Below are 13,026 nucleotides of genomic sequence, written 5' to 3' on the forward strand. Positions count from 1 at the left end.
CGAATGAGAGTTCCAGGAGCTCCAGGACCTGCCTTGAATGAGCAGAAGAGGTGAAGGAGCAGAGACAGAGGCCTAGGAGTGCAAGAGGACACCGCCTGCATCCCGGACCCAGCCCAGGGGCCCAGGAAGATTCTAAAGGAGGGGTCTCATTTCACTTCCGAAAGTCTGCGCCCACCTACCTCTTCCCGGTGACATCCCTATTTTCTCCCACTTTGTATAAATGACCCCTCTCATCCCTTCCATGTCCTCCACCAACCCTCTGGTCGCTTCCCGAGTCATATGTCTGGGAGGCGCCCTCATACCCTCCATCCTGAAGGTTCTCAGCCTTTCCTTCCCTGTGCCCTGTGGACCACACTGCATTTCCCCTCTTGTTTGCTCCAGAAACCAGGCAGGGCGGAAAGCAAACTTTCTGAGGTCCCCAAATCCCCAGGCCACGTGGGTTCCCTGCCTGCGGCTGCAGCCTGTGCGCGCCCCTGTGTGTGTGGAAGGGGCTGAGGCTGGAAAGGAAACCTCGGGTCTCGCGGAAGACCAGGAAGGAGCCTCCCCTTCGCCGCCGGCCCCCTCCCCACTTCCCGTCCGGCGAGCTGCCAGGCTGCGAGCTGGGGCGCCGGCGGTCGGGAGGAGCAGGCCGCCGCGCGCATGTCGGGCGGGGGCCCCCAGGGCGCCCCAGGCGGCGGCAGCGGGGACCACCGCGCAGGTAGGGCCTGGGGCGCAGGATGCGGGCGGGAGGTGCGTTCTGCCCCCCGGCAAGTCGCGGAGGCCCGGGCGAGCCTCTATCCCCAGCTCGGGCTCCGCGCGTTCCTTTCGAGGTGAGGCGGACGGAGGCGGGCGCGGCGCGGGGGAGAGAGGAGAGCGCGGGTCGCTGCCGGGAGGCGGCGCTGCCAACCGGGGACTTGGCGGTCAGAGAAGCAGCACCCGCCGGCTCCCTCCCCAGCCCCCCGCGGCGTGCCCGGGAGGCCCGGGAGGCGGCGGGGCCCGCGCGGGGAGGAAGGCGACCTGGGACGCGCGGGGGTGGAAGGCGACCTCGGACGTCGCGCCGGCCCCTGCCCCGGCTCCTCGGTCCGACCCCGCGGGGAGCTGGAGGGAAGAGGTTGGGAGTGGGGTGAGGACCTGCTGCCTGCACGTCCACAGCGGGCTGAGCTGCCCTCCGTTTCACCGCCCACTTCCTATTTGGCTACCGTGACATCCGCCCCGAGCCGGACACTGCGACCTGTTCACCGCCTAGAGCGCGGATCGCGCTGTCCCCGCTCGGTGATGACACTGAAGCTGTTAAGTGGATGGCTGCTTTTCAACAATGACAGGATTTTCGTCATCTCACTCTTAAAACTTACGCAAAAGAACTTGAGGCTTTTCAAAGAGAATGAAATTCCGAGTCAGGATGCTTGCTGTGTCCTTGCTGGGGCAGGAGAGGGCTGGGCGGCCTTAAACGCCTTGCTTAACACCTCCGAGAATCCGTCTCCTCAGATGTAATAACTTGGCCTCCCTGTCTGTTTAGGTTTGTTTGGTGGGAAGAAAAAGCACTTTGCAGAATGTATCATTGATTGGACGTAAGTGCGTTGGACAACACAGGGTGGTGAGAGCTGGGCTTGGAGACAGTCTGCCTGCATCTCAGTGCTAGATTTAGTTGTTCCTCAGTTTCCCCATTTATATAGCGGGTATGATGGCGATAGTACCTACCTCACGGGCTTATTACACAGTTTCTGATACGGTGGATGTGAAGCCCCTCCTAGCCCAAAGCTGTATATACACAGCAAGTTGTTATTTTTACTCAGCAAAACCCAAATAACTGGGAGTAATGTGGGAATATCAGTTTGATTTGCTTAAAGTATGAGTAATAGGCATTTTAAAAGAAATTAAGTTTTATTATCCCCAGGCGTGGCCCAAGAAGTTCAGTTGAGACTCTGTTGTAGAGCAAGAAGAGCCCCGAACAAGAGACTGGTTCTCTGGACTTTGACCTTGAGCCTCAGCTTTCTCCTCTAGTTACAAAAAAGATGAATGAAAAATGGGAATGGTAATTATCTGCCTTTTGTACTGTAGCATTGCTGGAGGATCAGATGAGGTAAAAGATCTGGAAACAGCTTCTGGAGGATGAGTTACTACGCAAATGCAAGACATCAGAGTACTAGAAGGAAAATAATTACATCTGCAGGTTTTTAGAACTCAGAATGTGTGAGGCACTCTATTATGGATTCCTTTGATGAAATCTTCCCCAACCCTTTATGGGGCTGCTATGGCCTTCATTTTCCCTATGACAAAGCTGAACTTGGGGTCACCCTGCTTGTTTCCCAAGTGCACAGAGCTGTTAAGTGAAGAGCCGCATTAGATCCCTGATGTGGGTGCCTCTCACAGCTGAATGTGCTACCACTGGCCCAGCTGAAGTTATTGAGTGAAGCTGCAGTTCAGAACAGACCTATATTAGATTATAGGTCTTTGATGTAATTTAAATTTCTTTCATCCGTATTTTATAAAATCCCAATTTTATAGAGATGGTATCATCTTCTTTGCAAAAACAAAACAATGGCAATTTGCAGAGGAAAAAGGTATTAAAATGTCAAAAGAATGGATTGCTAGATCTCTTTGCAAAACTCAAAGTGGAATCTGGATTAATATTTTAATACTTAAATTTTCCAGAACCCTTAGCATGGCACAAGAGGTGTAAATTGTCATGGAGGCTTTTCATGTGCCATGTCTGATCATAATAAAGCTGAAAGCCATGGCCACCTTACAGGTCTTAGGCCCTAGGACGTTTCTGTGGGGACCCTACTGCTCACCAGGATATGCCCAGAGAGAAGCATGAATGTAGGTCTCTGTGATGCAGAAACAGTTCCAGGTACTTGTTTACTAAATTAGGTTTATCTTATTGGTTTTGTTTTTTCAAAAACAATGCATACTCATTCCAGGAAGCGTAGGAAACTGCAAACAAGTAAAAGAGCATTAAAAAACACCATAATTTCACCAATGCAGATGAATAGCTTGGTGTTTCTCTGTTCTTTTAATTTCATTTCTAGCTGTGCATATAAATTTGTATCCATTTCAAAAGTGTAATGTAAACTAATATGTTTATTATTAAATGACAAGAATACTACTTGCCAGTTATTCAAATAGTAGATACATTTAGAAAAAAAGCTCATTTACGAGGCTTATGAAAACTTTTCCTTGTTTTTTAAATCTTGAAATTTTGATTAGAGAAGGATTAGAGATTAAATTGTTGATGCTTGAATTTTATTGTGCTTTTGGTTAAGGTTTGAAACCTTCAGAGCCAAGAGAGGGTACAGCAGTGATCTTAACATTGTTGCAGGAAGACGAGGGCCTTCGGAGAGAAACAACACTCAACCTGTGAGGAAGGGCTTTATTTCAGCTGGTGGAGCAGCAGCAGACAAAAGTCTGAGAAATGGCAGCGCTCTCTGACTGGCTCAGTCTTCTCCTTTTTATTCCCAGTCAAAACCTTCTAGCCTGTGGGTACCTTTCTCATTGGTCAGTTTGAATCAAGGAGAAGCAGGCGCTGGCTTTTACAGAAGCAGAAGCAAGTATAGCTTCCAGGTCCCAGGAAGTTAAGTTTCTACAAATTCCTAAGAGCTGAGTCACCATGGGAGAACCTCACAGGTGTATCCTTGAGGTCTCCTTGAGAAGACCTCTGTTCTCTTAGACCTCACTTTTTCTGGGTATCCTCTCTCAACATTAGATCTAAAGATAAGTGCAGAACAATATTTCTGAATATAAAAACAGGTAGCATGTTAGATTATGGTATTAGACCAGAATTAGAATCATTCTTTTGATAATGACTATGATAATTCAGTTTATATGCTACATCTCATGTTACCCTGGCAGAGCCCACTGCTTCCAGAGGTGCCTTTAGCAGCCACCCTGGGGTTGGAGGGTCCCTCCTGGCACAGTTAGGATCACTGGCCAGCAACCAGTTTTCTGCCAGCACCATTTAATAGTGCAAGACTTTTATCCTTGAGGTGTCTTCTATTGTTAGTCCCTAACTTTAATGACTTTGTGAATTTTTGTGGTAAAAATTCCTTAGTGAATGGCTTCTGCACAATGAAACAATCAAGCAACTTTTCTTATTCCAGATGCTTTAGACATTCAGGATCCATTTTCTCTTTTGAAATCGGAGTTTCCAAACCAGCTTCTTTTGAGCAAAGACTTTGCAGTTGGCCTTCAAATTGTGTTACCAGAATTTTTTTCTTCAGTAGGTCCTTGGTCTCAGGGATTTGAAGAATGAACCCATGGACCACAGAGTAAAAAGCACCAGAGCTTGTGAACAGAAGAATTAAAAAGCACTAGAGCTTCTGGCAGAGGGAAAGACCCAAGTGGGGAGATTCCGTGTGGGTCCTTTGTCTAGGGGTATAAGGTCTTGAGAATTACTTTTGGCTGGGATGTGGTGGATGGAAATACCTTTTCAGTGTTAATGAGTGTTATTGACAAATGAATGAATGCAATCCCTTCAGCTCAGGGCAAAAGGTCAGGGCATGCCCTTCAGGAAATAGTCTAGGCCTAGGAAAACTGGGGTCCCTTGTCCAGCCTTGAATGGGTGAACCCTGTATCAGTCACACCAAGTAGAAGCAGGGAAGAGCTGACCTGAATGAAATATTTGTATTTGGCTTTGGAAGGGAGTTAGGGCCCACATGGTGTGTACAGTATCTGTTTCCTTTCCCTGCCATCCTTACCCATTGGCCACTTTCCTTTTGTCATGACTTAGAAATGGTTGGTAGACATAGCAGGGCTTCCTCTAATCACAAGAGCTTCTAGCTACTGACTGTTACAAATGGAATCACAGAACTTATTGCCGGGTAAAAGGTCAAAAGATCAATTCATCGAGACCCCTGTGTGTTGGTAGGTGAGATGTCGATGTCCCCATTTAATATGTGAACTATATATATTGTTAGGTCATTGCCCCAGTTGCAAAACTTATCTCATCTCCTTGTCCCTATTACCTGCTGAAAATTTCAAACTTATGTCCCGCCCCTAACGGCTCTTCCCACCAGAGCAGTAACTCCTTATTGGCTATTCTACCATCCTGTCACCATTCTAAGACTTCCCCTAACTGAACTTATATAAAGGTGCGTGCGCGCGTGCGCTCTCTCTCTCTCTTTTCTCTTTCCCTCCCTATCTCTCTCACTGTCTCTTTTCTCTCTCCCTCTCTCTCTCTTTCTTTTTTCTTCTCTTCTTTTTCTCTCCTGCTTGGTGCTGCTCTGCAGCATCCCTCCCTCGCCAATAAAGACCTTGCATACAAACCTTGGTGGTCTGTGAGATCTCTGCTGGTTGAGTGCCATCCTTTCATCTGGTATCAGAAGCGGGATCTAATTAGGGAACGCTCCCAAGGATAGCTTCCATCCCTTCCATGGGGTTTTAGCTCCTGGGGGCTCCCTATCCTCTTCTCACACTCCCTCTGCTCACCACCCCATGGGCTTGTATCCATTCGCCAAGGTGGTCTAACCAGCACCCAACACCGACCTCATATGTGGGCTAGGTTGCTTACATTCCTGGTGATTCACCCGTTTCTCGAGGCTTAAGTTCCCTATTCTCATTGACCTTGCTTGGCCTAGCCCAGGGCTTCCACACCTTGCACAAAAATTCCTGGTGCCAGGTCTCAAACTTTCCTTGGCCCCAAGGGTCTGACACTGATCTGGGGTACAGTGACGACTGTCCTAGACTGTGTTCTCATCTTCACGGCCAGCAACAAAGCAGCAGAGACGTCTGCCCTTTGTCCTGGTCCTCGTGTGATTCTGCTCACGCTTTATTCCTGTGATGAATCACCATGGGTACGGCCATTCTATCCCACCTAACTCCCCCTTGGGGTACTTATTACACAATCTGGTAGAATTAGGATTAAATTTAAAGCCAAAAAAATTAATTAAACTCTCTACCCAGGTTTGGCCACTTTACAAACTAGACAACCAACATCTGACCAAGCTATGGTTCATTTGATTTTTCTTTAATTCGAAACTTATGTAACTATTGTGAACACCTTGGCAAATAGAGCGAGGTCCCCTATGTTCAGGTTTCTCATATCTTAGAACCAAGCCTAATTTATGTTCGGATGATTCCAAAATTCTTGTAGCAAAGGGCACTTCTACTCTTTATCTCCCTGAACCAAACCTATTTGACCCGGCAGATGTACCTCCTCGGTGCAGACAAATGGCCACCGGTTCTGAAACCAGAGTAATTTCTGTTCCAGCTCTGCCATATTTGGCTCCTCCTTCAACCACACAGTTGCTTCCACCCTCTTTCCCTCCTTCTTCCCTGTCAACCAATCTGAGCTCATCTCTTAACTCCTCCCCTCCAGCTAGCCCTCAGACTTCTTCCGTGGCATCTCTCAGTCCACTGCCTCCAGCTGCTCCAAGAAACACTTCCGGATCTTTTTACCCCTTTCTTCCTCCAGCTCCTCCATATGATAGTCCTACAGTGCCACAGTGTAGACAAATTGCAAACTAATTCTACCATGTCCACTATTCACTCTTCACTTTCCTCTGGTCCCCTCACCCGTTCCCACTCCCATTGGTCTCCAGAATTAGAGGGACCTTCAGCTCCCTCTCACTTCCTGGCCTCGCTCCACAAGGTAACTGGAGTCCATGGTATAGTTTCTGTTTATATTCCTTTCCCCATAACTAAACTCACACACATTAAGGTTAGACTAGGTTCCTTTACTTCTAATTCTTCTCATTTTATTCAAGAGTTTCAATTTATTACTTTGTCCTATCAACTTACCTGGCATGATGTTTTTGTTATTTTAGCTAATACCCTGACCTCTGATGAGGTGGGAGAGGGCAAAAGAAGCAGCAAATCAATTTCATATGTCCAACAATGAGCATCCTGCAAGTGACACTGCAGTCCCTAACTCCCAGCCAAATTGGAATTATAATGACAATGCTGGGAGAAAAAGTAGAGACATTTTTATTACCTGCATTCTTTGTGGACTTAGAGCTTCTGCCAAAAAGGCTATCAATTATGATAAATTACGGAAAGTCATACAAGATAAGTCTGAGAATCCTTCAGCTTTCCTTCAATGCCTTACCGAGGCTTTTGTTAAGTATACTAACTTAGATCCTGAAACAGTAGATGGGAAAAATGTTCTCATGACTTCTTTCTTTTTTTTTTTTTTTTTATTGTTGGGGATTCATTGAGGGTACAATAAGCCAGGTTACACTGATTGCAATTGTTAGGTAAAGTCCCTCTTGCAATCATGTCTTGCCCCCATAAAGTGTGACACACACCAAGGCTCATGACTTATTTCTTTAACCAAAGTTACCCTGACATCTAACTTAAGCTAAAGCGCTTGGAGCATAGACTCCTAACACCCCAGGCCGTGATCTTAGATGCAGCCTTTACGGTTTACACAGGGCGAGACCATGTTTTCCAAAGGGAAAATAAAAAATCTCAAACCCCAAATTATTAAATGCTAGCTCAAAACATTACAGTGTCACTGAGGCCATCATCTCTAACCTGCCTAAGTCATCAGGGGCCAAAGGCCGCTTCATGACTCAACCACCTGAACCATGCTACAAATGCGGTGGAGAAGACCACTGGGTATGACACTGTCTCAATCCTAGGCCCCTACCAGGGCCATGCCCTCTCTGCAAAAGAAAGGGCCATTGGAAGGCTGACTGCCCCTTGGCCCAGAGAGGACATGGGGCCAGCCAACCTGCAGCACCTACAGCAGACTTTTTTGGGCTTGCCTCTTTTGAAGACTGACGGGATCCTGGCTTCTCTCACCTGACGAAGATCACCTCTGCAGAGCAAAGGGTAGCCCTGAGCTAAGGCAGGTAGGATGATCACCTTCCTATTAGACACAGGAGCTAGCTTCTCAGTTCTTAAAGAGTTCAGTGGTCTTATGCCCCTTTCGTCTACCTCTGTTGTTGGGATAGAGGGTTTTTCCCACCGTCCATGTCAAACTCCTTTTTTACACTGCATGATTAGCAATTTCTCATTATTTATATATTCCTTTTTGGCATTGCCTTCTTATCCAGTTTCCCTTCTGGAACGTGAGGTACTTTCCAAATTAGGTACCGCCCTCACTTTTGATTTTAAATTAATAGATGCTGACCCATCTCCTTCTGCCTTGCTCTGCCTCGTCCTTTCCCAAGCCATCAAAGACCCATCACCCTGGCCCTTTCCACCAGAGCAAATAAATCCTAAGGTTCGGGACACTACAACCCCCTCAATTGCCTCCTGCTTTCCAATTCTTGTTAAGCTAAAAAAAAAACAAAAAACCCTGTTTTTCCTTCTCAACATCAATATCCACTTCCCCAATCTAGTCTCCTGAAACTTCAACCTATTGAACAGGATCTCCTAAAAAAAGGATTTTTACGACCTGCCCACTCACCATATAATACGCCCATACTAGCAATTAAAAAACCTAATGACACCTATCACTTAATATAAAATGTAAGACTCATCAACTCTGTGGTCATTCCTATACACCCAGTAGTCCCTAATCCATACACCCTCCTAGCAACCATCCCACCTCTAACCACTTAATTTCTCTGTACTAGACCTCAAAGATACCTTCTTCTCCATTTCCTTACACCCTAATTGCCCAAACCTATTTGCCTTCACATGGACTAACCCTACTTCTCAGACTTCTTCCTGACTTACTCGGACTGTACTCCCTCAGGGATTTCGTGACAGCCCCTACTTATTTGGCCAGACATTATCACGAGACCTCCAGTCCTATGATTCCTCTCCTTCAACTTTAGTTCAGTATGTCGATAATCCCTGCTCTGTAATCCCACCTTACATGACTCTAACCCATTTATTTGGCCAGACATTATCACGAGACCTCCAGTCCTATGATTCCTCTCCTTCAACTTTAGTTCAGTATGTCGATAATCTCCTGCTCTGTAATCCCACCTTACATGACTCTAAGTGCGACATCTATTCCCTCCTTAATTTCCTTGCAGATAGAGGATATTGGGTCTCTCCCTCAAAGGTTCAATTAGTCCAACAGAAAATCACTTACCTTGGTGTTCTTTTATCCCCAGACCTCAAAACTATTACCATAGACAAAAGAAGCCTTCTTCTCGACTTTCCTTTACCCACCACAAAACAAGAACTCCTCTTCTTTTTAGGATTAGCTGAATACCTCAGAGCATGGATTCCCAACTTTTCTCTGCTAGCTGCTCCTTTATATAATACTACTCAAGGTGACCCTCATAAGCCTCTCCTAACCTCCATTTCCACTACTTTTAAATCTCTACAGCATACTTTATTAGAAGCTCCAGCCCTCTACCTTCCTGATCTTTCTTGCCACTTCCTCCCATATGTCACAGAAAACTGTGGGATTGCTTTCGGTGTGCTTGAACATCAGCTAGGCCCCACCTTTATTCCAGTTACTTATCTCTAAAACAGATCACACTGTTTGAGGTTGGGCCCCTTGTCTCAAGGCATTGGCAGCCGCAGTTACTCTTAATAAAAAAATCGAAGAAACTCACTTTTGGTTCCCCTTCTACTGTCTATCCCCTCATTCTCTATCTGATCTTTTAACATACAAAAATCTTCAAACCCTGCCACCATGACGTATTCTTAATCTTCAAACGTCTCTCTTATCTGACCCATCATTATCTTTTAACACATGTCCCACACTAAATCCTGCATCCCTCTTACCTATTCCCTCTGACTCGTCACCCACTCACGATTGCCTTCAAACACTAGATGCTCTTCTCCCTTACCTCTCCAACATACAAGAAGGACCTCTTCCTGATACTGATCTCCTCTGGTTTTCAGATGGCAGCTCCTTTATGTATAAGGGAACTCATAGAGCAGGCTATGCAATTGTGTCCTCCAGTGAGATCATCGAGGCACACTCTCTTCCCTGTTCCACCACTAACCAACAAGCAGAACTAACAGCACTAACCAGAGCCTTCACCCTAGCACGAGATAAATCTCTAACTATCTATACTGATTCTAAGTATGCATTCCACATATTATTATCCCATGCAGCTATGTGGAAAGAGCGACATGTATGTAACACCAAAAATAATACTATTCTTAACTCTGACTTTATTATCAAACTACTAGAAGCTTCTAAATTGCCTAAGACTATAGGCATTGTCCACTGCCATTCACGTCAATCTAACCACTCACCCATATCAACAACTGAACCGACCATGCTGCACGTACAGCTGCTCTCCAATACTCATCTCCTGACACCTCCTCTCACCTCCTGCTTGTTTCTGCTCCTATTGCTGCTACAGTAAAGGAAACAAATCAACCTCCCACTTGTGACCTCCTCATCTATCTACACAAGTTGTTTCACCCCAACTCTCAGATTTTACTACAATTTCTCAAAGTTTTCGTTCCTCTCTCACAAATAGATTCAGAGTTTCTGAATCAGCTTACATCATCCTGTGAAGTCTTCCAATGCTCCAACCCACAAACAAAGTCTCGTCTCCCACACTTTCCAACCCACTGGGCTAGGGGACTTCTTCCTGGAACAGACTGGCAACTTGATTTCACACACATGCCTAAGATCAAACTATTTATAAATACCTCTTAGTATTAGTAGATACCTTCTCAGGTTGGATTGAAGCCTTTCCTACTGCAAACAAGAGGGCTACCACTGTTGCCTCTATCATACTCAAAGACATTATTCCCCACTTTGGGATCCCCTGTTCTTTACAGTGTATCAATAGACCTGAATTCACCTCCACCATTTCTCAAACCTTAACCAAAGCCTAAGTATCCCATGGCACTTCCATATGCCTTTCCATCTTCAATCTTCAGGGAAAGTTGAAAGGTCTAACATATCCCTAAAATCTACATTAACCAACCTTTGCTTGAACTTCACTTAAACTGGATCATTCTTCTACCTCTGGCACTTCTATACCTGCATTCCCTGCCAAAAAAACCTCCAACTTCTCTCCTTTTAAGTTGATACTTGGCACTCCAAGAGGAAAGTTTTTTCTTTGTTAATGAGTCTAGAATCATCACTAACAAAGTACGATCACTCAAGAAAGCCTCAAACTCCAAAATCAAACAACATAAATCAGAGTCATCAGACTTCTCCTCTTAATTCACTCGAAACCCACTCTAGGTTGCACTTCTACTTTTCCTAACACCTATAGTTGTCATCCTTGGGCTGGTGGCTGTGGCTCCAGGCATAACTCATTTTATTCAAACTCAACTCTCAAAGTTGTCTCAACCGATAACTACTCAGTTGGTGTTCCAACCCCACACCCCAGATACAGCTCCCAACCTATAACAAAAAGAAACTGTTCTTCGTGAATGGGCTACACTCTACTCCAGGCCACAAGACTTTCCTGAACACCACTTCTAAACAACCACCACTAAAAGGGCAGTCTGAAAGCAAAAACTTACATCCTCTCAACGAAAAAGATCATAATCATCCTCTAGTTGGCCAATTGAAATTACACGCCCCTCTCAGCAGGAAGAAGCTACAGAAGGAAGAACTCAACGTCCCTATCCCAAGGCCAACCCCCTATTTTTTTTTTTTTTTTTTTTTTTGTAGAGACAGAGTCTCACTTTATGGCCCTCAGTAGAGTGCCGTGGCATCACACAGCTCACAGCAACCTCCAACTCCTGGGCTTAAGCGATTCTCTTGCCTCAGCCTCCCCAGTAGCTGGGACTACAGGCACCTGCCACAATGCCCAGCTATTTTTTGGTTGCAGTTCAGCCAGGGCTGGGCTTGAACCCACCACCCTCCGTATATGGGGCCAGTGCCTTACCGACTGAGCCACAGGTGCCACCCCAACCCCCTATTTTTAACATATTAAGAAGGGAGGAATGTTAGGTAATTGTCCCAGTCGCAAAACTTACCTCATCTCCTTGTCCCAATTACCCGCTGAAAATTTCAAACTTATAGCCCGCCCCTAATGGCTCGTCCCACCAGAGCAGTAACTCCTTATTGGCTATTCTACCATCCCGTCACCATTCTAAGATTTCCCCTAATCTAACTTATATGATGGTGAGCTCTCTCTCTTGCTCTCGCTTTTGCTCTCTTTTCTCTCTCTCTCCTCTCTTTATTTTTTCTTTTCTCTCCTCCTCTGCAGCATCCCTCCTTCACCAATAAAGACCTTTCATACAAGCCTTGGTGGTCTGTGAGATCTCTGCTGGTCAAGTGCCGCCCTTTCATATATGGAGATCCAGTCTCCAAGTAAGTACAGCATGTGCTGCACAATGACATTTTGGTCAATGATAGCTACATATACATACGGTGGTGGTTCCATAAGATTATAATGGAGCTGAAAATTTCCTATTACCTAGTATTTCCTGTACACTTTATTGTTATTTTAGAGTGTACTCCTTCCACTTATTATTCAAAAAAAGGCCAATTACAGCCAGGTATGGTGGCAGGCAGGCACCTGTAGTCCCATCTTAATTGGGAGGCTGAGGCAAGGGACTGCTTGAGCCCAGGAGTTTGAGGTTGCTACAAGCTATAATGATGCCTTGGCATTCTAGCTAGGGCAGCAAAGTGAGACTCTGTCTCAAATAATAATAATAAAAAAAGCTAACTGTAAAGCAGCCCCAGGCAGGTCCTTTAGGGGGTGTCATAGGGGATGATAGCTCAGTATGTCCTCATTCCTGAGACCCTACTATGGGGCAAAATGGCAGGCTTGGAAGACAATGATCTTGACCCTGTGTAGGCCTTGGCTAGAGTGCATTTTTGTCTTAGTTTTTAAAGAAGCTTAAAATTAAAAAAAAAATTAAAAATAGGGAAAAGCTTACCAAAAAAAAGGATATAAAGAAAAAATATTTTGTACACTGTACAGTATGTTTGTGATTTAAACTAAGTGTTCTAACCTTCTACTAAGGTTAGAAAAATGAGATGTTTATAAAGTAAGTAAGTTACAGTAAGCTAAGGTTAATTTTTTATTGAAAAAAATTAAAAAATTAATTTAGTGCAGCCTGCATGCACAATGATTATAAAGTCCAGGGCAGTGCACAGCAGTGCCGTGGCCTTCATGTTCTCTCACCGCTCACTCAGACTGTCCCAGAGTAACATCCAGTCCTGCAAGCTCCCCTCACAGGAAGCGTGCTACTCAGGGCACCATTTTTCATCTT

The 13,026-nt window shown here is 45.4% G+C and overlaps 1 protein-coding gene across 1 annotated transcript in view; it reads left to right on the forward strand.

Annotated features, from left to right (window-relative positions):
- Positions 1 to 615: 615 nt before the first annotated feature.
- The window catches only part of LOC128597423 (disrupted in schizophrenia 1 protein-like), a 284,982-nt gene continuing 272,571 nt past the window's right edge, over positions 616 to 13,026 (forward strand). Inside the window, exon 1 of the mRNA XM_053607790.1 lies at positions 616 to 697. Within this exon, the coding sequence (XP_053463765.1) occupies positions 640 to 697 (58 nt within the window). The 5' untranslated portion in view covers positions 616 to 639. The remainder of the gene's footprint in view (positions 698 to 13,026) is intronic.

Source organism: Nycticebus coucang, chromosome 10, assembly GCF_027406575.1.
Source record: "Nycticebus coucang isolate mNycCou1 chromosome 10, mNycCou1.pri, whole genome shotgun sequence".
Classification (NCBI taxonomy): Eukaryota; Metazoa; Chordata; class Mammalia; order Primates; family Lorisidae; genus Nycticebus; species Nycticebus coucang.